The following is a 24,929-nucleotide window of genomic DNA, read 5'->3' as shown; positions in this document are numbered from 1 at the left end:
CCAGGCCTAACAACTGCCTATAACAGTCAAGGCCTCATTGAAGAACATTCATTTCCTCCGTGCTGCACAGATAGCCATCCTGTTGGAGGAACAAAACACCTGCCCACGCCCAAGGCTTTTGTTTCAGTTCTGAGATCAGGTTCACCTTCATCAATCTCCTATTCGTCTCCTGGATGACATTTGGACGTTCATGCAAATGGGCATTTGAAGCTATAGGCAGGCAAAAGGTGACTTTTTAAAAATACCTTTCATAAATTATTTGGTACAAATCCGACTTGGCCAATGCATTGTAGATGTAATAAATATTTTTTTAAAGACAAAGAATTAACTTTTCCTCTGGTTCCTAAGTGCAGATAACATTATTTAATCTTAATATTAATTCCAGAGAATTTGCTATGGAACAGCCAACCCTGCTACAGTGAAAATAGCTTTTTGGGTCTTGTCACTGTAAGGAGATGTTTTACAATAAACTTTGCATTGCCACTTAAGTCATATTACAATATGTGCAGCAGTTCAACAATGACATTTAACTTACAGGCCATTTTGTACAATATAGTAGGGACTTAGTTCAATATGCCAATTAGGAGTTTAGCCAATTTAACATCTTTTAGGGGTAAGACATATGTACTGGGTCCTGGTTAGTAGAGTCCCAGTGCAGAGAGTGAAAAAAACAGCAGCATCAGTCCATAAAACTGGTAGTTATCATGCTATCTTACAATGCCCTTCTCCGCTGTATAGCCACCTGCACCATGGGACAACAGAATGGACCTGGCTGCTTCCCATGCTACCAAAAAATCCAGTATAGACTGGAGCAACACATGGACCATGGAACCCAGAGAAGTTGCGCTTGCCAGAGTTTCTGGTTTGTGTATAGTCAGTGATGCCCCTGTATTGGCTTCATTAACCAGAATCCAAGAAGTCTGAGAGGATGGCTTAGGCAATAGATATTCCAAAGGGTCAAAACTGAGTAGAAACTAAAATTAGCTAACTTAATTGGAAGGGCTAAATTAAAAGAAGCAACATTGGTATAATACATTTTGAATTGCTTAATGATAATCATATTTGTATCAAATCTGTGTACAGGTCGTTGTGAAAATTAAATAAAAAATAGATACTGATTTATGAAAAGCTATATCCAAAATGAAAATAACTTTTCCGTAGAGTGTAGCAGTTAGGATCACGACTTACAGCTCCAAATTCCTACCATTGGAGGCCTGGCCTTCCCAAGCCAAAGGATCATTCATGCATTACCATCTCAGTCATCAACCTGGTTAAATGGGATGTTGAGGATTGACTTGAAGGGTAATACAGTGTGATTAGGGCTTCCGGTTTCATGGTATTTTTTTATTTAACATTTCTGCCTGTATTTATGCCATTTTTGGGGGTCATTTTATCTGTATTTATCCATATTTATTTTATGTTTTGTTTATAATTGAAGTTGTAAAACTGTATATTTCCATATTTATTTAACTGATAGAGACACACTCATTCTTTGATGTCTGTCGTGACTTAGCTATTTAAACTGTCAAATATTACTTTACAATACAGCCACTAAATATTAGCATTATACCACAAATGTATGTTGACTTATGCCAATATTTAACCGCATCGCTGCGGCGGCTTTTACCGCTGTGTGCGGCAATTTTTAAAAAGCCGCGTTACATGACGAGCTCAGCTTGTCATCCGTACACGACCACTATGGCTGATGACGAGTTGAGCTCGTCATCAGCAGCGAAGGGGTTAAAGAAATTTCATCCTGTTTTTTTTAAATTTCTAATGCTGTCCATCTGCTCAGCTGTTGTGCTACAATTCATTTAAAAGTCAGCACAGAGAGACACTTAAAAAAAGCACAATTGGCTGTATTTATCCACTTTAAAAAATAAATGCAGACAGAAAACACGTTTTCTGTCTGTATTTATCTGTAAAAATCCTTAAATTGGAAAACAGGGAGCCTTAAATGTAATGAATGTATTATGGGAGTGTCCTAAAGCTTACCAAGGTATTCCCATTCACATGATTCTGGAGAAAAGACTGGGGGCCCGATTCACAAAAGTAAAGTTAGACGAAAGTTGAACTTTACGACTTAGGGTACTCACAAAGGGCATTTACTACTCGCTAATGCCCTTAATGAATACTGAAAGTCGTAAAGCTTGACTTTCGGGATTTACAAAGGGCATTTACGAGTAGTAAATGCCCTTCGTGAATACCGAAAGTCGTAAAGTTAGACTTTTGTCTAAATATACCGTTGTGAATCGGGCCCTAGGCTTGTTGCTGCATTTGGGGTGAGACAAGAGATTCATCTAGGGTATCAACAGAGATGCAGCTGTGAGTAATTGAGTTCTGCATTGCTGGGATAGGTACCCTTGGTCTTGGACAAGCATTTCAGAAAAAAGCCAAATGAGGAAGGCTGGTGGCCAGCTGTGACTTGGTGGTAGGTGGGTCATCCTACACATGGGCAACAATTTTCTAGTCCTCTTTGAAGTGATGTACCGCTATGATGCCATTCTTCCGAAATAGAAGGTTCTCTGCTGGAATTACATTTTTTGCCTCCACTCGTGGATAGAGCCTACTCCTATAGCTGTTGAGACACAGGTTTTGTGCATGAAAGAGAGACTTGTTGATCTGCAAACTTGTGATGGGACGGGTATATATGGCATGACTTCAATAATTAACCTACTGCAGTGCCATAAGCAATTTCCAATCACAACTGGAGTTCTAGACTTCATGGTGCTTACAACAGACCCAGTAACTGTAGACAATACCATGTCTTACCTGCCAGTGTCACTAGCTCTGTGTTTGTGGGTGGACCCCATGATGTGGGCTGCTTTCTAACAACAAGAGTTATGTGTTATGTATTGCATATCTGAGATTACTATAAGGACATGGGCCATATATGCTATCTCTGAGTTCTGCCCAACACACTTCATCTTACACAAATGTATTGGATATTGCCACGATGTGGTGAATTAGGTTACACAGTGTTATGGATGTTCTGGTCTGTGAGACTTACTTAATTGCTGGATGACAGAAGTGGCTGTCCTGGTTGCAGTGGGACCCTTAATACGATGTGGTAGGTAGGTTGTAATGTTGTGACCAGGGGATGTTAAGTGATTGCAGCTGTCAACAAAGGCACTTTGGAACATGTGAATTGTGCATTTTACATTAGGGTGATGTAAAGCAACTTCTCCATGGTGCAAGGCCATGTGTATGTAATCTGTGTTGTCCTTCCTGATTGATACTGGCACAATCAGGCATTTTCTTTTATTTTATATTCTGGGTTTAGCACATATGTTTGTTGACACAACAATGTGATAACCTACAACACTTACATTATCAGTAGAAGAATTCACAGCTACAAAGTTGATCAGTGACATTCATCATTCTCAGGCCATTACCTTGCGTTTGGAAAATGCTTGATTTTAGAGCCCTCACCTTGAGTGATGGGTAAATCCAATGATGCTGGTCACAATACTTACTGACTGCATCTGAATTAAAAGATCCACTGGAAACGTCTGGATCCAAGGTTTTTCACCCAGGTAGAAGTGAAGAACTATCAGAGGAATTGAGTGGAGTATTCCTGATATTTCTGAGCGGACCCTCAGTGATCCCCTCATAATCTAAGTACTTTCCACCCCATGGAGTTACCAATGCCATTGATATACAGTTAAGAGGGAGTAATACTGGACCATATTGTTCCTGACACAGAATGCATCTTTTAAGTTGAAGCATACATTTTATTTGCCTTACACTGGAAAGCAATGTTGAAAGTTACACATTCTGAACATCTTGCTAAACAAATTACTTCAGTGTATTGGTAGGGATTGGTGGCACTAGTAGTGGACAGAGCAAGCACATGTTTAGTCTGAGGAAAAAGCAGACTTGAAACCTTTGATTACATTGACAGAGGCATGAAGTAGTACATTGTTAAGGAATATCGAGATGTTAATGAAGTTGACAGTGTATTGAACTGTGTTGCAGTGCTCTTTGGTTCTTCATGTGAAAGGACACTTACCAGGCTCTGCCATCCATCCAATGTCAGTGGCCAGTGTCCATGGAGCCACAGAAAGGGACAGAATTGGGGGCAGTGGCAGATGGCTGGGAAGTAGGCAACTCAAGTCCTGCAATTGTGGCAGAGACAGATAGGGGCTCATTATGATCGCGGACAGACTTGAGTCCGCCCGCGACCATAGAGGAGGAGGGAACCTCTGCATGGCCTGCAGAGTTCCCTCCTGTCAAATTAGGATCCTCTATTTTTACCATTGCTGCGGGTGCGGCTTCAAGCTGCACCCGCCGCAATGGTAAAAATGCATACATTGCATTTGTATGCAGAAAGCGGCAGGCACCGTGCGGTGCCTGCCGATTACTGCATACAAATGCAGGGGGGTACCTTAGGTACCCCCCATGTGCACTCCCCAACCCCCCCACAAAGGGCCCCCGCAGTGAAGTTACACATGCTTTTCCACGGCGGAAAAGCCGCCGTGGAAAGGCATCTCTTTTACACCATCCTAATGTGGCTGGCGGTGTCTGATAGACACTGTCAGCCACGTTACAGCTTTTCTGCCGCGGTTGTAAGTCAACCACGGCGGAAACGAGGCGGACTGAAACCAGGACCCACCAGCCATCCTAATGTGGCGGTGGGTCTTTCGTGGGTCTGCAGAGGATTTTCTGCATCCTCCGGGCCGGCGGTGGCTTCCGCCGGCCCGGAGGATGCGGAAAATCCTCCATCATAATCAGCCCCTAGATGTGGTTGTGTGAGACATGCTTTTTTGTGGACGTTTAGATGATGTGAGATTCAGAAGTAGGTGGTTGAAAGAAATAGTAGCCATGGTGGACATGTATCATGTCACCTATATTTTATAGTGGTTTGGGCTGAGAGTGCTGTGACATACATCAGAGTGTGTGGTGGATGGGGGTGTTGTGAAACTCCAGGTTGTGCCACTGCCACACAAAGGGCGGTTGCTGTTTCTGGGCCTTGCAATAATGTGTGTATGGGTTCTGGGAGAAGTAAAAGAGATGCTTGAGTGCATTTGTTGAATTAGGAAAGCTATGCATTTGTGAGGTTGCACTGTGTTGTTTGTAAATTATTGAAGCTTTTTCCCATGACACTAACTTAAATCCCAAAAGCATTTATCCTTTCCTTGAGATCCTGCCACATGACTGGGACATTTCCATATGACCTTTGCTTTTCCACTCCCTAATGAGTTTTTGGAGGATGACGTTTGTAAAGCTTCATAGCCATCTAGAAAACTGGTCATATTCTCTGAGTCCTCCTCATTGACGTTCCTCTTCCTCTCAAGTGGTATGGTCTGTATCCTGATAGGTGCTATAGCAGTATGCCTCCAAGGTTACACAGGGCGCAATGAAAAAATTTTTGAACCCTGGGTGTTTCTTGAATTTGTTCTACAGATTATTTCTCCTAATTGTGTGCGATTGCCGTCAAGTGTTGTTGTGTTCACTGTTTACCCCGTTCGGAATGCTATGCAGAGTAGGTGGAACATTCCTCTTATGTGGTGCACCCACCTGGTATGCCAGCTTATTAATGTCATGTTAGATGCAGTAGCATTCAGTTTCTAGATTTAGGCATTCATTAACATTACTCGTCATTTTAAAGGAGGTATAATGGCGTGCATCTACTCTTGGAAGCACTGTATAGTGCCTACAGCCATAGACCTACAGGTCAATACTATTTTGAACGTATTTTTCTGTTTGTGAATTGGGCCCTGAATATGTAAAACCACATAAAATATCCTTATAATTTATCTATGAACTATTTTTATAAAAAGTAAATCAAATATATATATATATATATATATATATATATATATATATATATATATATATATATATATACACAATAAAAGATAGATAAATATGACAATAGCTATACTATAAAAAAAAGCTTATATCATCATTCTTTTATTTACAGAGGAGAGAGGAATTTTCACATTTTTTATTACATGTATGTTGGTTTGACAGAGAAGAAGAAATTGGCACATTACAAACTGTCAGAGAGCAAACCTCCCAGGTAATGTAATATGTTGGATATATAAGCCCCAATGTTAATTGTATTGTGAATTATTATATCCTTTGAGCTTTAATGACATTATCTACAATTTTTAGGTACCTGCAAAATGAGAACATACGGATGGTGCAAGATTTCATGAACAATAGTTTCTACAAATCACAATTTGAACTAATTGAACAATGTTTCAAAGTAATAGGCTTTACAATGGAGGTGAGTGACTATTGTTGTGCATGACTGTCAGATAAAATTGTTTAACTTTAAATTATTCCAAAGTATGAATTAATGCTGCCATGTGCTTGATATATTCCTATTATATCAATCTGTCACTCACGACATTTCTAAAGTATTCAATTAATTGTTTGCTGGATTTATAACAACACTTAAAACATTGACCGACTATCAATGTAATTTACTGAGAAAATAGACTTCTGCAGGAGGAAAGCAAATTCAAATTTCTACCTCCTAAATTGAAGGTGATAAGAGGGGCCCAATGCACTAACTGCAGATAACAATGAAAAAGAAATAATGGAGACATTTCCAGAAAGACATCAATAAAAGCATAGATATAAAAAACTTAAGTACAACCCAGCGGAGGTGGGAAGATGATGGTTCCCCTTTTGAAAAAACAGAATAGGAAAATTAGCTTCAGCTTCCTCAATCTAAAAAACACCTATAAAGAAAATAAAAGATGAAATCACAGCAATGATTTTGAGAATCCTAAGATTCAAACTATCATATACAAAATGATATTGTTTAGGTCATAGTCTCTCAAACGACACGCATATATACAAGTTAAAATGTATTCTACCTTAAACCATAATTCAAATTTCATGATTGTTACTTAGAAATTACATAACCTGCTTAAAGAAATCAAATAAATCCTTTGTCACTTTACTTTTTTGTCCAGATTTTATTAACTGACTTTAGAAATCTCCATATTTACAATAAAAGTAAACGGTCTAATAAAATGTCTTAAATCACATTTAGTATGTTTACCACAGATACGTTTCCTCTGATTTTTATGAATTGCTTTCACCAATTCTGGAAATCAATAACACAGGTATAAAAGAATCATAACGTTTACGACTGTCATTCTAAGCCTGGGGTTAGATAATTCGTTATAACGGTATATCCCTTCAACTTGCCATGATTCCATAGTATGCACTTCTGATGGTTTACATTCTAAATACCGAAGATCAATGTCCCTGGAAAATATGATTTTAACTTGACTTAACTTGGGTTTAGGCAGCTTAACAACATGTTAGGGAGTGCCTGTTTTACAAAGCTTATCTGATAAAAGATAGGTATCATATGAAGCAATTAATTTGTTGACATGAGCGTCCAAAGATGGCCACAAATAATAACGTTTGAAATGTGTACATGTGGGAGTTTTCCTGAGTTGTCCCTCATGAGCAAACTTGATTAATAGATGCCTCGAAGACATGGATGGAATAAGAACATCATGTTGAAACAAAAAGCCATTCACTATGGATAATTCACTTGCAACATTAGTGAAAGATTGTAAACCAGTCTCCAAGTCCTTTCCTACAAACAACCATCTTTTACAACTTTCATCACCAATTATAATAAAGCATCAGCTTCTAAAGGGTGCAGTCAGTCTGGTGAGGAAATTACACACTCACTTTCACTAATATCATCAATCATAGCCACTACACACTAGGGCATATTTACAAGCCCCTTGTGTCAGGTATACTCCACGGGATCCAGTCGCTGCAAGTATGGTTCCACCTCCAAATGTCACCAACACCCTGAAGTGTAAACACAGGGTGTTCGAGCCATTATTCGAGGGAGAAAAATAACAAACTAAAATAAAAAATTGTGGGATGGGGAAAGGTAGGGTCAGCAGGGAAAGGACGCCTGTAACAAAAGACAAGACAGGCATCAGTTAAGTGCTTTTCTAACATGCAATACTACTCTCATATAGTCTCACTAAATAAACAAGGAAATAGGCAAGTACCTGAGCAGAAAGAAAACCCGACCTTGGATAGGAAATAACTACAGCCCTTCTGCCACAATCTGTGAGGAAGGCCTAAGGAACACATAGACATATAATTAGAGAAAACAGTCCTGTCGTACCGGACACACACACGCTGTACTGAGACACCAAATCCACTACTCACAACATACCACAAACGTGTCAGAGGACTTAATGTACAAGGGGTGTCCCAAATCTCCAAAGCAAGGATGATAGTTCCAACACAAAGTAAGAGGGAAACGGTAGTGTGTAGGAAGCAAAAACTACAACACTCCGCTCTCCAAATAATGACCCAATAGAGAATGCTTGATTAATGTCAAACAGAAAAACGTAGTTGCGACCACCACTGGATTCTGCCAACAATACACCCCATGGAGGATCATGCAATGAGAACTGGGGTAACCTGTAGTTTCCTCACTACATGCCCAGTTCTTTTGTTCCTTGTAAATACCCAGTTTACAACGGAGACGCGTAGTTGTCCTCACTACAGCGCCCCGCTTTCTTAGTACAAAAACAATTCCCGGGTGTACGGTAACACGTGGTTTCAACCGCCACTGTGTTCCGCCACACCAAAATTAGCCAAGATAGTATCAGCAACGATATGGTCTGTGAGCAACAGACACAGAACATTCCCTAAGCACTCTGACCAGGAAAGCAAACAGCTGACCGCCTGAGCGGCCGAAGGAAAAAGAACGGCAATACCTGCTGGCGCTTGTAGTCTGTCTACCGCGGAGGGCAGAACAATGAAGCACTCCCCACAGAGCCTCAGGGGGGGAAGATGACCAACAGGAGACACGACAAGCAGGCGTGCAGAGCGTCCGCTCTCACGCCGAGTGCTGAACCAGATCCAGAATAACGCGCAACCGGAAGCGCGTCTGGTCCCGAGATGTACTTCCTGCGAGACTCCGCCGACTCATGGGAAATGTAGTTTTCCAGTGTGGTAGGCGCCATAGAGCGGCGAATCCTGACACCTTTAGTCACCGCAGTGTCACTTTTTTTGATGCTCCGGTGGTGCAGTGTACTTGCCCATATTTATAAGGCCATGCAAAGCAACCCTGTGAGACTTTTCATGTAAATATGGCCCCCTTTCACGCAATACTCTGCGTGAAAGGGACGTTCCATGGGTGTTGCTTTGGGTGTTCTCACGCAACACCCATGGATTCTTACACATTCCCAGGCTTACAAGCTTTTGTAAACCTGCTATTGCGTCAGATTCTAACACTTCCCCAGGGTAGGCGTAAAAGGGGTGCAAAGAGGAGAAATCCCTTTATTTCTCCTTGTTTTTAACTCTAGTGCAGCACACATAGAAGCAGCACACATAGAAGGAGGAAAACAACGTCAATGATTGTTTTTGTGCATTAAGGTGTCCCTCCCTGCACAAAAACAGTCATCCCTGCAATGCAGGCACCTTGCAACATGGTGCAAGAGAGCCTGTGTTGGTGCCAGTGCAAAGGAAAGCACAGGAATGCGTCATATTGTTGTAAATACGACACATCCCTGCACTTTCACATTGATGCAGCTCGGCGCAGTAAAATGGCTTGTAGCTCTGAGCTGCTCCATTAGCTTGTAAATATCCCCTTCAGCATCATCTTGAGTATCGAATCAAGAGGTATTCTAGACCAACAGCTCTCATATTTTGTCTAGGCCTGGGACAAATGTTAACTATGCCGGAGTAATCCGATCTAGTTTAAGTAACTACGCCAGATTGAGTCAATTGGGCCAAATATTCTACCACAGGAGCACAGGAACACTGAAATATGAGAGAGAGTGAGCTGCTGCTGGCTACTGCTCTTAGTGTCCCATAGCATTTAGTGCCATTTTGTTAGCTTAAAATGCTTCCTCTGAGACTTAACTAACTTGGCAGAAGTCCTTTCAGTGACATTGCAAATTCAGCTGGTAGATCAATGGGTTAAGATCAATAAATATGTCCTCATTCCAAAAAAGTTTACTCCCTACTTTAAGTGATTCTGCAGGGGTGTACAGCAAATGCATAGCACTAAATAAAGCAAGAGTAGTACTTCCTTAGACCCAGAAAGAACCATATAGTGCCTTTGTCCTTGGGTGGGCTTGCACATTGAATGGCTTGCTTTAGGGAAAACTTTGGATTAATACCCAGTGATGTGAAGCTGGGACCCAAATAATCGATCTCTTGGGTCACAAAATTACATGTTTCTTGCCTCAAAGTAGTATCTCTAAATACACATAAAACCCTCTCCAAATTCAATTTATGCTCCCATATGGTTTCAGCACACACCAGCAAGTCATCTTGGAAAGCTTGTACCCCTTGGATGTTTACTAATATGGTGTCCATGAGCTTTTGAAAAACACTTGCTGCAGAGGCAAGACCAAAAGATAAGCACAATTCTTTTAAGTACCAAAGGGTGTAATAAAGATGGTGAACTCTTAAGATTCTGCAGCAAGGAGAATTTGGTAGTAAGGTGACCTGAGATCAAGAATTGAGAAAAGTTTGGCCTGTCCCAAATTGGCCAATAACTAGTGCACCTTAGGTAATGGGTAACAGTCTAATAAGATATTCTTGGTCAAAGTGCAGATATCCTCACAAACCAGTCTTTTTTTCCCCTTACTGTTGAAACGACTAACCCATTCATCTGAGTTGGTCTCCTGAATGATGACCTTGCTACAAAGATTATCAAGATGTTTCTTAAGTTTATCTCCACACTTATAAGTGCTGACCTTTCTTTGTACACACAACGGTACTGCATTGCTAGTCTTCCCAATCAGATGTTCAAATTTACTGATGGTTCCAATTTTTTCCAGACAACAATTGTGGATTTTTTTTTAATAATCTTATCAACATTGAGATCAACAATATTTTCAACAAATGAGAAGTGTACATCAGCCTCAACTAAAGGAGTGTCCGAACCAGGTATCCGCATCAGCCTGAGTCTTGTTGCAGTTTTCCTTTATTTAAATGTTATCCACATACTAATATTATAAAGAGAGAGCCCTAACCTTTGAGGCGGGTAATCTCAGTAACCACAGCACCAATCACAACACCCGATACTGCATTGGAAAGGGCAGTTGCATCGGAAGGACATAGGCTATACAGATGGCCCCATATACTTTTGAAAGGTAAAAGAACCTTGCCAGCAAAGTAGTCCCTTGTGGGCGTGTGCGTGGGCGGGGCGTGGCATGACGACAAAAAAAAGCGTTCCTTAAACGTGTGCGTTGTGCTGGGGGCTTGACAAAGGCTGGGGGCGTGTGCTGGGGGCGTGATACATGACAATGGGTGCGGCAATTGCGCAATTGCGCTGGAGCAAGGGGCAAGACAAACAACAATGGGCGCGGCTATTGCGCAATTACACAGGAGCAAGGGGTGTGGCCAATGGGTGCGGAAATGCACGGGAGCAAGAGCGTTCAATGGGCGTCTGAGTTCAGCTGGAGTCGCGCCAATTGCGCAATTGCGCGGGAGCAAGAGCCGTGACAAACGACAATGGGCGCAGCAATTGCGGAATTGCACGGGAGCAAGGGCCGTGGCCAATGGGCGCGGCAATTGGCTGCCAACAATAGCGCCACATTCCGAAATTATGATGCCAATCGCGCACCTGGGCGTATGCGTTCAACGGGCGTCTGCGTTCGGCTGAAGGCGTGGTAAGTAACCGTTCGCTCTACTCACTTGTGGGCCTACATGTTGTGCTGGGTGCGTGTCAAACAGACTGGGGGCGAATACCGTCGGTGCTTTACTAAATTGCCGTTACGTTCCTGCCTTCACGCCATGTGGGTCCTAAAAAAATAATAATACCGGGAAATAACTTTCAAGGGTCACATAATTCTCATCGTAATACGGTCACCGCTGGAGCCGGGCCTCAAGCGGGGGCACACGCCACTGAGCGTGACTGCGGGGACAATAACTGCAGCGTCTCCTGCGTGCTGTCACTCAACTCTCTGCATAAACGAATTTACACACGGCGCCCAACATCAACCAGGGCTGGAGCCGGCCTCAAGCGGCGGCTGACGCGACTAGGCGGTCCTGCTGGCACACTAACCTTGAAACTGACTGCACTTTCCCACACGCGCAGCCTCTCTAGCGCGAGCTGTCACCCACTCAACTCTTCATACCCGGACAACGTCGGGACGGGCTGCTAGTAGAACTAATGAAATAGCCAAATTAATCAATGTCCTGTTCTCCATATGCCTTGAGATGAATATCAGGTATGTTAAGTGAAATATTTTTATCCTAATTGTTATATAATACAGTATCTGAATTAATAGTAATTAGTTCTCCAGAGTCTACCATCATGACCAACTTCACATTTCCTATAATAATATCACTCCAGGTACCCTTTGCTTTAACCGTATTGTCAAAGTCCATATCAATGGTCAGAACAACTTTAGATAAGTCATGTATAAATTCAATGGGTTTGAGTTCTCCTGAAAACACTTATGACTGACTTTGTTACATTTATTACAGCACTGACCCACTGCTGGACAACTAGGACTATTGCTAAGATGTGCTTTAGAATGACACTGGCATCATGTGTTGAGGGTTTTTCTTTGACCACGTTTGAAAACCTTATGCTTTTATCGAGAACACCCACAGATTCAGCATCTTGGAAAGTATTGATGACACCCATTCTTGAGTCATATGTATGCTGGAAATTATAGACTGGTCAATGTCTTTTGGTAAGTGAATAACTTCAGATTGATTTGGATTGCTTAAACTTATAAGATGCTCTGGTATTCATTTTTGAAGAGCCACTGTAGACAAATTGGTCCCTAATGTATCGAGTGAGTTGCCAAAGTTACATGTAGATGCAACAATGGTTCTGTCAGATAAGAAATATCTTAAAACAGATCATACAAATCTCTTCAATCAGTGCTGAGTAGATCCATTAATGGATGTGGACCTGACCACAGCACTCATTTTAAAAAACACTATATTGTTTTATCAAAATGACAAGTCATTCCTTTTGTAAATAAGGTCCTCCTTGTGAGATAGGGGCAAAAGGTGCTCATGCAGTGAGTTGGATAAAGCAACAATGGAAATATGTGAAAATCCGAAAGTAAAAATCATAGCATCTTCAAAGAACATGCCTGCCAAACACGTGATAATAAACAGTCTCCCTTCTGAGGGCTTGTATTGCCCACTTGCTGGCCATTGGGTAAAGATTATAGTGCGGGCCACAATATTGCTTGTTGATATTTTGACCCCCTTCAAAATATGTGTGACTCCCTTTGATCGACTGCGGTCTTCATCAGAACAATAATGACACCTATAGATAAAAGTATATATCAATGTCAGGCACCACATGTATTGCCCACTTGCTGGCCATTGGGTAAAGATTATAGTGCGGGCCACAATATTGCTTGTTGATATTTTTTTTGACCCCCTTCAAAATATGTGTGACTCCCTTTGATCGACTGCGGTCTTCATCAGAACAATAATAACACCTATAGATAAAAGTATATATCAATGTCAGGCACCACAAAATCTATAAACCAAAAATGGAATTAAAAAAAAGAGTGTGACTAACCTCTTAGTCGTCCGCTCAAGTGCCAATATTCTCTTTTATGGTAACCTGCGAGGAGGGGGACCAACAAATGCCAATCTCTCCCACACAGGATTCTACATAACAGAAAAACCTAAAAATCTAGGACCTAATGTCAAGAGATAATCAGGATAATGAATGAAGTAAAATAGATGGGAAACCCAACTCTGACTTACAAAGTCTTAATTTGTGCATCAAAGTCTCTGCCCACTTTGCAACAGGGCTGAACTAAATGGAAAGAATGTAAAGTAACTTTAAAATAATCCTCTGTACAAAGAGCACAAAACCATGCTGCATATGCTTTATGTGCCGCCTACCTCTCTGTAAACAGCCCCTCACTGCTTCAGTAAAACACAGATACGACGCGCCTTAGGGGCTGACAGAGATAGAAGGGGCTACAAATCAGTGTGACCACGCATGTCACCTGTTAAGAGACAACATTTCCCAAAATGGCGCTTAGAGTTAGCATTCATGATGGCCCAAAATAAGGGGATACATTGTATACTATCCGAATAAATCAAGTAGTCAAGGTTACTTTCAAACACTGGTCCAAACCTTCAACATAACACTCCAAATGTCGAAATCGTTTATATGCGTTAAATACATTCCTGGGAATAAGCAATGCTAAAAGATCCCGGAGTCCAAGGCTAATAACTAAGCAATGGGACTCTGGTCTGCAGGATCATTACCATAGGCCAACAACAACCCAGCAAGAAGCTCTGGGCACAGAATCGACCAGGTTTACCATTCGCTCTTGACAGGAGTTCACCTCTGAGTCTTGAGGATTCGTGTTTATTAGTGGGAGCGAATGGCTTGAGGCATTGTAATGGCAAGACTCTTACACCAGAAAAGTGGTCCAATCGTGCTTCAACACATATATATTATCCAAACATATCATGGTATAAATTAGAAATTCAAAACAAAATGAATATATACAGAAGCACTATATATGACATCTAAAAAAAAGAAATATGAAACAATAATAATATCACCCATGTTCATGGTTGAAACTGTGGACAGTCAAAAAAATGAAAAATCCATGATCTTTTGCGTGAAATTCAGGTTACATACTCAGTCTTAAGAGAGCAACTCAGTCTATCCAGCATTGGATACAGCAGCATGTTTAGTTATCCCCTCCAGTTCATTGAGTTCTCTATCAACAGTGTCCAAGCGATACATACATTTGCACTCTCTCATATTTATGACACTTGCAATGTCACCTCCTTGTGGGTTGTTGTTCATTTTCTCCACAAACCACCATTGTAAACCATCAATGGAGTGGTCCATCCTTGTAAAGTACTCAACCAAAGGAGCCCTCTGGGTCTTGAAGCTTATCGGGCCGCAGTGTAAAATACATGTCTTGACCTTTTGATGAGTCTGCCCCACATACGCTAAATCACAAGGAAATCTTATGACATAAATCAAATCTGAAGAATTGCAATTAGTATGACTGTGAAGAATATAACTCTTACCATTGTGTGTGAATTCTTTTATGTCCATAGTAAGATCACACATTTTACATTTACCACTGGTAATGTGACCCAGCAATGGGGACAAATTCCATTGGGACACCAAGTCTGGTGGTTCCTGAGACCTAAATAAAGCACTGACAACATGCCCTCTGACACTCATACCTTTTTTAAAGGCAAACAGGGGTTTCCCATGCATATTCAATTCATCAGATACCAAATTCAAATGCTACTAAATATTAACCCTCTTTACCTCATAGCTCCAAATACAAAAAAGTGGCTACACATACCAGTCTCTCATTAGTATTTTCAGTTCTACTCCTGGGCTCTAGAAGAGAGCGTTTGAGTGGGTTTTCCTGTCTATTTTGCTTCATTCATCATCCCTACTAGCTCTTGACATTAGCTTTCTGTTATGTAGAACCCTATGTGGGAGAGATTGGCATTTGGCGGTTCCCCACCTGGCATGTTTCCATACCAGAGAGATTATTGTATCGTATTTTGTGTTTCATTTTTGGTTTCTAGATTTTGTAAGGCCTGATATTGCTATATACTTTTACCTTGAGGTGTTTCTATTGTACTGATGAAGTCCCCAGTAGATGAAAGGGAGTCACACATATTTTGAAGGGGGTCAAAACGTTGATGAGCGATATTGTGGCCCGCACTGTACTCTTTCCCCAATGGCAAGCAAATGAGCAATAGATGCCCCGGGAAGGGAGATTGTCTGTTGACGTGTGTTAGGTGAGCATGTTCTTTGAAGATTGTATGTTTTAACTTTTTGATTTTCACATATTTTTATTGTTGCTTTATGTAACTCATTGCAGGAGCACCTTTTACACCTACTCACATGGAGTACCTTATGTACAAAAGGAATGACTTGACATTTTGCTAAATTAATACAGCTTTTTTGAAAATGTTTGTTGTGGATCCGCCTGCATTCATTAATGAATCTTTTGAGCATTGATTGAAGCACTTTGTATGATCTGTTTTGAGATATTTCTGATCCGACAGAGCCATTGTTGCAGATACCATATAGTTCCCAGGTTCTGAGGAATACAGGGTTACCCCATTGATAGTATACATAAAGTTACATGTAAAAGCAAGCCATCCTAAAGCCAAAATGTACTCCTCCACACGTTCTTCCAGATTCTGTTTGTCTGAGGAAACTAAAATGTGCTAGCTAACACTAGACTTATCTGAATTTTTTTATTTTTGAGCATAGCAATAGCATCCATATTCTTATTCCAGATGCCGAATTGACTGAGTGGGGCATTCACCTTGGGCAAGGTATTGAATGTTTGTTGTCTTTCTTGACCAAGATGACTAAATAGCAATCCCACGATACATCAGCCCAAAAGGAGGGGCCAAGGGCAGCAGTTTTGCACTCTTGAGAGCGTCTTCAGTCCTGCGCCGTGGGACGCCGCGGGATGCTTGATTTGCTCTGCCTTGTTCTACCAGCCAGAGAGGGACTGCCTGTCCCAGGATACATCGTCCCAGAAGGAGGGACCAAGGGCAGCAGTCTCGCGCTCTTAAGTGTGTCTTCACTCCTGCGACGCAGGATGCGCCCGGGCAAAGCCCATGCCATGGGCAGGCTCTTGCGCTCTGTTCAGGGCAGCTGCATGTGGAGTCACTTCCTGCTTTGCAAGGTACTGTAGCTTTCCTGTTTGCCTCCCTGCTGGCCCACGATGAGCCTTTATTTGCCCCTCAGGCTGTGACTTGGCGTTAGCTTTTTTGTTGGACATGGAATTGGACATTGAAGTAGACTTTTGCCCCTCCCGTGCCAATTGAATTGAATTAATTACAACCTGTGTCCATTTGATTACCAGTCCTTTTCTCCTTTTATCTTGTGTATTTTGAAGGGTTTCTTGTCTTGTATTTGTTTTTTTGGGTGGGCATCAGGTCCTTGGTGACATCAAAACTCTTGCTGCTCAAGCACACTCTCAATCACTCCAGCACGATATTCTTCCTGTAAGTGACCAGATTTGGAGCATAGATTGCCACCTGCTCGCACCAGTGAGGGATGGGGAAAAGGAAAGCTGTGGAGAGCACTGGGGGTTGGCCAGCTGGAAAGGGCAAGAAAGCAAAAAAGTCTCTCAAACTGTCAAAGCATTCAGGCAACAATTGCGTCCTGGATCGCATTGATTGCTTCGTAAGTGAATGCAAAGGCATCTTGGATGTCGAACCAGGCCTTGATCCCTGTCCTGCCATCAGGCAACTTTCCATCAGCTCCATCAGCACCAGTGGCCCACCTTCCATCCCGGATATGTTCAGAAGATTATCAACCAAGGGGGCTTTGTTGAGCAAACAGGGGGAAGTGTCTCATATTGTGAGGGTCCACTCACCACCTATAAATTCCATTGCACACCTTACAAGCCAGCCTGAGCCCGCACTTGAATATATCAATAGCCCCCCCCCCCCCTCTCTGATCTGATTGTTGACTCTTTGGGCCATCAGTCCTCAGATGGGCTAGGTGAACCATGTTCCTAACCACGGTTGTAAGATCCAATGTTCCTATCATCTCATCAGTGACCTTAGAACCGAGGTGTGGACCTTAAGATCTATAATTGATCGGCTTAAGCTTTGGTCAAACAACTGCTACAGAATGAAATGCAATCTAATCTGCCCATTGAGCTTGCCCAGGGAACAGTTAAACAACTAACTAGTACTGGACCCGCTTCTCTTTTGTCTGGCACACCGGAAGGGGCTAGCCCTCCCCACAGGCAACCCTGGCTACACGGTGCTGTCATTTCCCACACCCAAGCACCAGCTTACCAAAATGTCACCCAGACTAACCATTTCCCCACTGTAATGCCTAGAAACAGCCCTCCCAAACACTCATGGGTAAGAAGCAAAATCTTGCACGAAGATTTAGTACATTTAAAACATTATAGGCCAAAGCCGAACCTACCATCTCCTATTAATTCAACTTTAGTTCAGAAAATGTATATGGTTCATGTTCCCAAACTTACAGGGAGAGCGGGGTATGAGGGAGAAGATGCTCTGAATAACAAAGCGATCCATTGGATTCGCCACGTCAGGGGGTGTCGTTCTATGATCCTTGACGATATCATCAGGGCAAGAAGACTTACATCTCCTGATCAACCCTACGACAGCATTGAACTAACTTTTAAGGGTGCTGATTTGGCTGAAGGTCTTCTTGCTTTGGAATGTCATACTTGCTCTCCTGTTGTCTCTCGAATACAATTTAATACGCTATAACTACAAATGCAAAGAGTTGCTGGCTTCCCTGCTGACCGTGGTGGGACTATCTGGAGTTCTCAATTAGATTTGAATGATTGAATCCAGGGGGAGGAGTGCCATAACGCTGTACCTCTTTCTATACTTAAAACAAACATGATCATGAGGGCTAGTCCATTGGCCACAGACAGAAGGGCTATGGGGCGGGGGTAAGCAACTGCACAAGAGGTTGGGGAAGGAGGTCCTTGTTCTATTTCCAGAGAGCTCGACCCTGGCAGAAACATTGACTGCCATGTACTTATACAGTCTTCCACCAGGCCCTGCCCTGCTAGCCCAGGACCTGATCCGATGCCCAGTCCGGAACTTGACCGGTAGATTAGAATAGTTTCCTGGAATGTGGCAGGGCTAAGAAGCAAAATGTCACTCCCTCACTGGAGCACCTTAATTGAAGGATTTGACATTTGTATTTTCCAGGAGACCTGGAGCCTGGTCGCCTTATTCAAATCTGGGTATGCATGTTATTGCTCACCAGAAACCACCAGCGGAAGAGGGCGCCCAGCTGGGGGGTTGATAATGTGGGTGGGGATCGTGTTGGGATGCCAGATCACCCTCCTTCCAAGCCCTAGTCCAGATATCCTGGGGGTACGCATTAAGGGTCCTAAGGGGACAATTCTATTGATCTATTTACATCTATATGAGGGGAACCAAAGGGGGGAGACCCTCACCCACACTTTAGGAAAAGGAGTTAGATAGGTGCCCAACCTACTCAAGATTACTATTAGCAGGCGACTTCAACACCACCTTTGAGGCACTAGATAAAGAGGATACATTGTGGACGAACGAAGACAACTCTAGATGGGCTGTCCCCCAATTAGACCTCCCTCCAATTGGGAAGCTGGCACTCCAAGTGAACGCTCTAAGTGCAGATTCTCGGCTAAGGGCGGTGAATGGAAGAACCCCCTTGGATAGGTTGGGTGCAAACACGTTGAATAGGATCAGTGGTCCATCTCGCATAGGCTATATCCTCCTTGACGTGGGGCTTTGGAGGAATGTGATCAATATGAATGTGGGTGTTACAATAGACAGTGATCACTATCCCCTCTGTATTATCATGAAGCCCCTGTGGGACGATCTCTTTGCCTCTATGAGAGGCTCTCAATTGAGTAACACAAAGGAGGTCTACCAATCCAACGATAGGCATACACTAAGATGGTGAAAGATAGTCCTACAGGAAGATAAGATTAGGAACACACACAACAATCTGGAAGCGGGATACTACCGAGCTTCAGTCTATGGTCACATACCCAGGCAGTGAGGGTGAGATATTTAAGGCCCATACACGTATCTTTGCTCGTCTCGGCTCTTACTTTACTGATCTGAGAAAGAACTGAAGGCCATGACCTTCAAAAGGGGGAATAGTCTTGTGGTACAGAAGGGATTGCAAACGTGCACGTTCAACCCTAGCATCAGCCATCAAAGTAAAAGACGGTGCCCTAATTAAAGCCTCTAGGAAGAGTTACAAGACAACCTTGCATCAAGCGAGACAGGTGTGGGATGAAATTCCGATGGCTGCAATTAAAGGAAGCGTGCACAGAGAAATATTAGAAATCTTTCTTGTCCCTGGTCATCTGGGGTAAACAAGTAAGGGCCCAATTACCACCCCCTTTTATTACTGGCCAGGCCTGGTTTGATCATTTCTCGAAGCTTTATTATGCCTCTGGAGAGACGTCCAATATGGAGAAAGCTTGGCCCTTTACCCAGCATTCAACAGATTCGTTTTTTTACCCTGGACGAGATTGAGTCCTCTCTAAGCACAATAATACGGTCTAAAGCTGCAGGACCTGATGGCATACCGGGGAACTTATTCTAATCAGATATTCCAAGCTGGTCTAACTACATCCTACTCCTATCCAATGCCATGGCAAATGGTGCTCCAGTCCCAGGGTCATGGAAGGGGGCAGAGGTGGTCTCAATTTATAAAAAAGGGTCTAGAGGCGAAACCTCAAACTATAGGCCTATCAGCTTGCTTGATGCCCTCCAAACGGTCTTTTGTAGAGCACTTCTGCATAGAATCCAGGCTTGGGAGGAAGAAAATGCAATCCTATTCCAATACCAAACTGGTTTTAGGGAAATGACGGGGACTATCGATCAAGTACTTAGTCTCCTGCTCCTTTATTGGAAAGTTGTTGTGATCGGCCGGAGCAGTCTTTATCTAGCTTTCATTGATTTAAAGACTGCCTTGAACTTAGTCCCCAAGCTTTGGCTCATGCTCAATGACATGGGGATTCCTCCACCTATCCTCAGCTTGTTAGTTCGATTGCATGAGGGGATTTATGCACAGATCAGATGGGGACACAGGGACTTCTCACAGAGCGTATCCCAGTTAGTAGGGGAGTGCACCAAGGTTGTGTCTTGGCTCCCACCCTTTTTTCATTGTACATGAACGGGGTGGTCAGCTTTCTGAAACAAGAACCTGCAGATGCACCAACCTTGGGGGGGGGGGGGCATATACCAACCCTATTGTTAGCAGATGATACCCTGCTGGTCTCTAAGACCCCGGTGTGACTTCAGTTTCTGCTTAATAGATTCTAATTATTCTGTGACACCAGGGGTTTGGTTATTAACACCACCAAAACTAAATTCATGACCTTTAACCCGCATACGTCCTTCAAAGGCAGTGTAGTGTTAGATGGGTCCCCCTGGAAAGAGTCGGTACATTTGACTACCTAGGTGTCTGGCTTTCAGATAGAACGTCTTGGAATCCCTACATAACTAAGATGTTACTGGGCCACAAGCGTGTTACGAGTGCCCTAGGGAAGGAACATCACTCCTCGCATAGTAGAGCGGTTGCTGCCGCTTTGCAGGTCTATGTTCTGAAGGCGGTTAGCGCACGCTGTATAGCGCACAGCTGTGGGGCTTTGACATTCGAGCTTAGTACCTCTGAAAAAAAATTCTTAGGAACCTTTTGATGCTACCCCAAAGTACCCCGCTGACACCCTTAATGCTCGATATGGGCAGACGTACTATTAGCGACAGAGTGAAGCTCCCCCCACTGCTTTATTAGGCACGCATTATGAGGACACCTGAGCTACTGTGCTTCGCAGAAGCCCTGGCAGAGGTCATCCATCTTGACACTTGCAATAAGGTAGGGTGGATAAGAAACGTCAGGAAATTGGTGTCAGATGTCGGGCTCCAGGGTCTTTGGGACAAGCCAGGCCCCACCCTGCTTCGAAAAGAGGCCCTGAAGTCATACTTTTGGAAATGGGTGGAGCAACGCAAGTCTATCAAGCCTAATCAGGGGAAACTCACTGATGAATTCCTGCTCCACAAACAGGTTAGATCGTTGGAATCCTACCTAGACATAATCCAGATCCCTCAGGACATGACGTTATATATTCATTTCAGGTTTGGTGCCCTTCCTGTGGGTGAGGTTACAGCTAAGTTGCATACTAACTCACCAAGTCCATGCAAATGCCTGGGTTGCAATGCCCCGGTGGAGTCCATAGCCCACGTGCTGTTTGCATGCCTGCTCATGTGCAGCCCAGGAACAAGTGGCTTAAACCGGTCTACCGACAATTGGGCACACTGAACCACTGAAATGCACTTCGCATAATGAAGTTGGACATCAGGCCCCTCTTTGCCTGTGCTATGGCTAAGTTTTTAAGTCACATATGGGGTATTAGAAGGAAGGCACTCGCAAGAGCACCTCAGTAATGGCCAGGTTGACCCCTAGTCCGAGTTGCTTTTCGGGTTCCAGTGACCAAACTTAGGCTACCCTCACTTGCACTAGATGTTGCACAAGCACTTTATTGTAGATTGAGTGCATAACCTGATTGCTAGGGGAGGGCCCTAAGGTCAAACCTGTGACATGCTCTGTTAGATGCTTTTATTATCTTTTATTAGTCTTTACATTTTACACTAGCTTCCAACTAACAAATCCTATTTTTAAATGTACAAAAGATTTTATGATGTATAACTCTCAATTGGCTGTTGCCGAACAGATATCTGCTGGTTGATACATGGGTTTGTCTTCAATTTTAATTGTTGAGGGTAGTTGAATTGAGCACCCTATGTAATCCTTTCATATTGATCTAACATGTTTTAGCCATGCAGGCAATTTGACGCCAAAACAACAAACTTGTGATGCAAGTTTTCGCATGTCTACTGTGGGATGCCCTGTCGAGCTCTTTTTCTCTTACATTTTATTACTGAGTTCTATTACGTATGTTTTTTGTAGCTTTTATGACTTGAACAGTCGAAATAAAGCTTAAATGATGATGATGACTAAATAGCAGTGCCTTTTTTCTCCTTTGGTCAAATTTGATAGCATCAATGGCAACTAAATAATCATCTCTAATGCCGGACAATTTTTCAACCTCATAGGTGGCTTCCCAGTATGTGTAGAAAAGACCACATTTTTCACCAACTGCTGATTTGAGGGTGAATAGAGCTCCCAAATGTCTTATAGCAGATCCAAACCTAGAGACACTTCGCAGAGAAAACAATGAGGCTGATAAGCAGAGAAAATAAAATGCTTACGTTTGCAAATATCAATACGTTAGATTAAATCAATCACCAAATAATTGTATCTGTATTTGCTTTGAAAGAAACTGATTGAAATGAGCCTATTATCAATGGTGAGAAATGTGCTCCCTTAGGCTAATTGCCAATAACAGGGATCTCAATGATCAAGGATGGTCATCTCTGACACTGCACAACATCGCAATGTTTGCGAGATGTAGTTGCATGAACTTCCAAACTTGTAGGTTGATGAAATCTGTTGAAAAAGCACAGAGCACACACAAATGACACACTTATGTAGGAGTGCTGTGGCTGACAGGCCACATGAATAGAGGAAGTCAGTTAGCAACAGTCCTTATGTCAGACTTGGAAGGGCGAGATTTTGATCGATACCTTATCACTATTGATCTAAAACCCCGGTCTGGTCGACTGAACCTTTGTTGCCTGTCATTGAGGGAAGAAAGTGCATCTCTTACCAAGTTAGTTCACCCAATAAAGGACTCCGCTCCAAAAGATCACAAACAACTTCTAGCTTTCAAAGATTTATTATAAGGTTAAGATAAGTTGCAGATTCACAAGATACACAGGCCCAACTACATACATGTGCTCTCTGAAAGCCCTCAGACGAGCAACAGAAACTACGAGTACAAGTTCTAAGAATAATAAAGCTATCAGCATTGACACATACTGAGATCTCTCCGTCATTTAAGTTGGAGGAAAAACACAGGTTAGGCTGTCCCTACTCTGTTCTAGATGGTATCCCTACTTAACCAGGTCTCAACCTAACAAAAGGTGTCAGCAGTGAATGACCCCCAAGGGAAGTCACCCACTCTCAGTCTCTTGGTGAAAACCTATAGTTCTCCAGTCATGACCCCTCTCTGCCTACCCATCCGCTCCCTAAAGGGTCCTCAGGCATCTGCTCTAACTCCACCCAGGGGTGCTGTCCCTAATACAAAAAACACAACAACATTTGGGACGCCCCTCGTGAGACGCCCCTCACGTGGTGTAGCTTCTGGCTTTTTCCATGATGAGGCCTCGTGCGTTAGAGTTGACCTTGCTTCTCAGACTCTTCTCCGGCCCGCTGATACCCCTTAAAACATTCCGGAACCCTCCTCCATGTCTGGGCCGTCTCCTGAACAAACCTCTATTCATTCCATTTATAATTGGATCCCCCCTTTCTCTTGCAGACAGACACCTGCAGCCAAGATCCCAATTCTCATAGACTTCCAACAAAAGTTTGCAACATTTCCCGGCCCAGACCAGTACGTGTAAATCAATGTTTAAAACATTTCAGGCCTACAGCATTTCTCATATTGATTATAGCATTCAACTTCTTCATTAATTAATAGCATGTTAGTACTCTTATTCTATTATTCGGTAAACACATCTATAAATCATGGCCCATTAACGTTATTACTAAAACATTAGTGCAATCCATGTCGTGAAATGAACCACCTTCCCCCTCCCTTCTAGCTCTGGCCCTGAGGCCTACCACGTTTCTACGTTTAACCGTATGCCATCTTACATTTTAGCAGCTACACGACATGGATTCAGGAATAATCACGTCTAATAAAGTCATATAGTTTCACACATTTCTGCATTAGTTCCACTTCTACTTAAATCTCTACGTTAACTACACATTTCAGAATATAGATGTAGGTACTATCAGCACTCATGGCATTTCTCTTCATGACTTGTGCTTACTACGTGTAAGTGTGGTGTACTTATACATTTGGGTCAGTTTGCGCTCTCTCAGTTCCCCCCTTTGATGACCTCTCGGGGTCATCATTAACATTTAAACTGCAGTGATTGCTAGCATAACTCGTTTCTGCGTTTCCAGAGCCCTCAGACTCCTGTACTGACTATCTTGTATGGCAGCCAATCTCTGCAGCTGTTCTCTCTGGGCCCTCTCTGACCTTCTTGCTCTGTACCATTGGAATACCCTCACCAATCCCCACAACACGATCCCACAGATCAATATTATGATGATAGGTTTTAGTATATACCACACAAAGCTTTTGCCTAAGGTGGTGAGCCAACCCCCTGCTTCACTCATTCCGTGGCCCACCTTTTCCCAGACATTTTCTCTACTCAGGTCTTCGATCTCCTTGTGAATATCAGTTATGTTCCTAATAACTTTCTCAAGGGGCTTCGAATTGTCTGGAATGTAAGTGCAACATTCTTGGACCTTCAAAGCCTTACAGACTCCGCCC

At 42.8% G+C, this 24,929-nt stretch overlaps 1 protein-coding gene across 1 annotated transcript in view; it reads left to right on the top strand.

The window, feature by feature from the left end:
* Window positions 1-24,929, top strand: part of MYO3A (myosin IIIA) — a 1,386,887-nt gene that overhangs the window by 589,121 nt on the left and 772,837 nt on the right. The window contains exons 16-17 of the mRNA XM_086939966.1: window positions 5,927-6,025; window positions 6,121-6,235. Coding sequence (XP_086796092.1) covers window positions 5,927-6,025; window positions 6,121-6,235 — 214 coding nt within the window. The remainder of the gene's footprint in view (window positions 1-5,926; window positions 6,026-6,120; window positions 6,236-24,929) is intronic.

This window comes from Lissotriton vulgaris, chromosome 10, assembly GCF_964263255.1.
Source record: "Lissotriton vulgaris chromosome 10, aLisVul1.2, whole genome shotgun sequence".
Classification (NCBI taxonomy): Eukaryota; Metazoa; Chordata; class Amphibia; order Caudata; family Salamandridae; genus Lissotriton; species Lissotriton vulgaris.
Note: the sequence above shows the minus strand (reverse complement) of the source record. Positions and strands in the feature narration are given on the sequence as shown.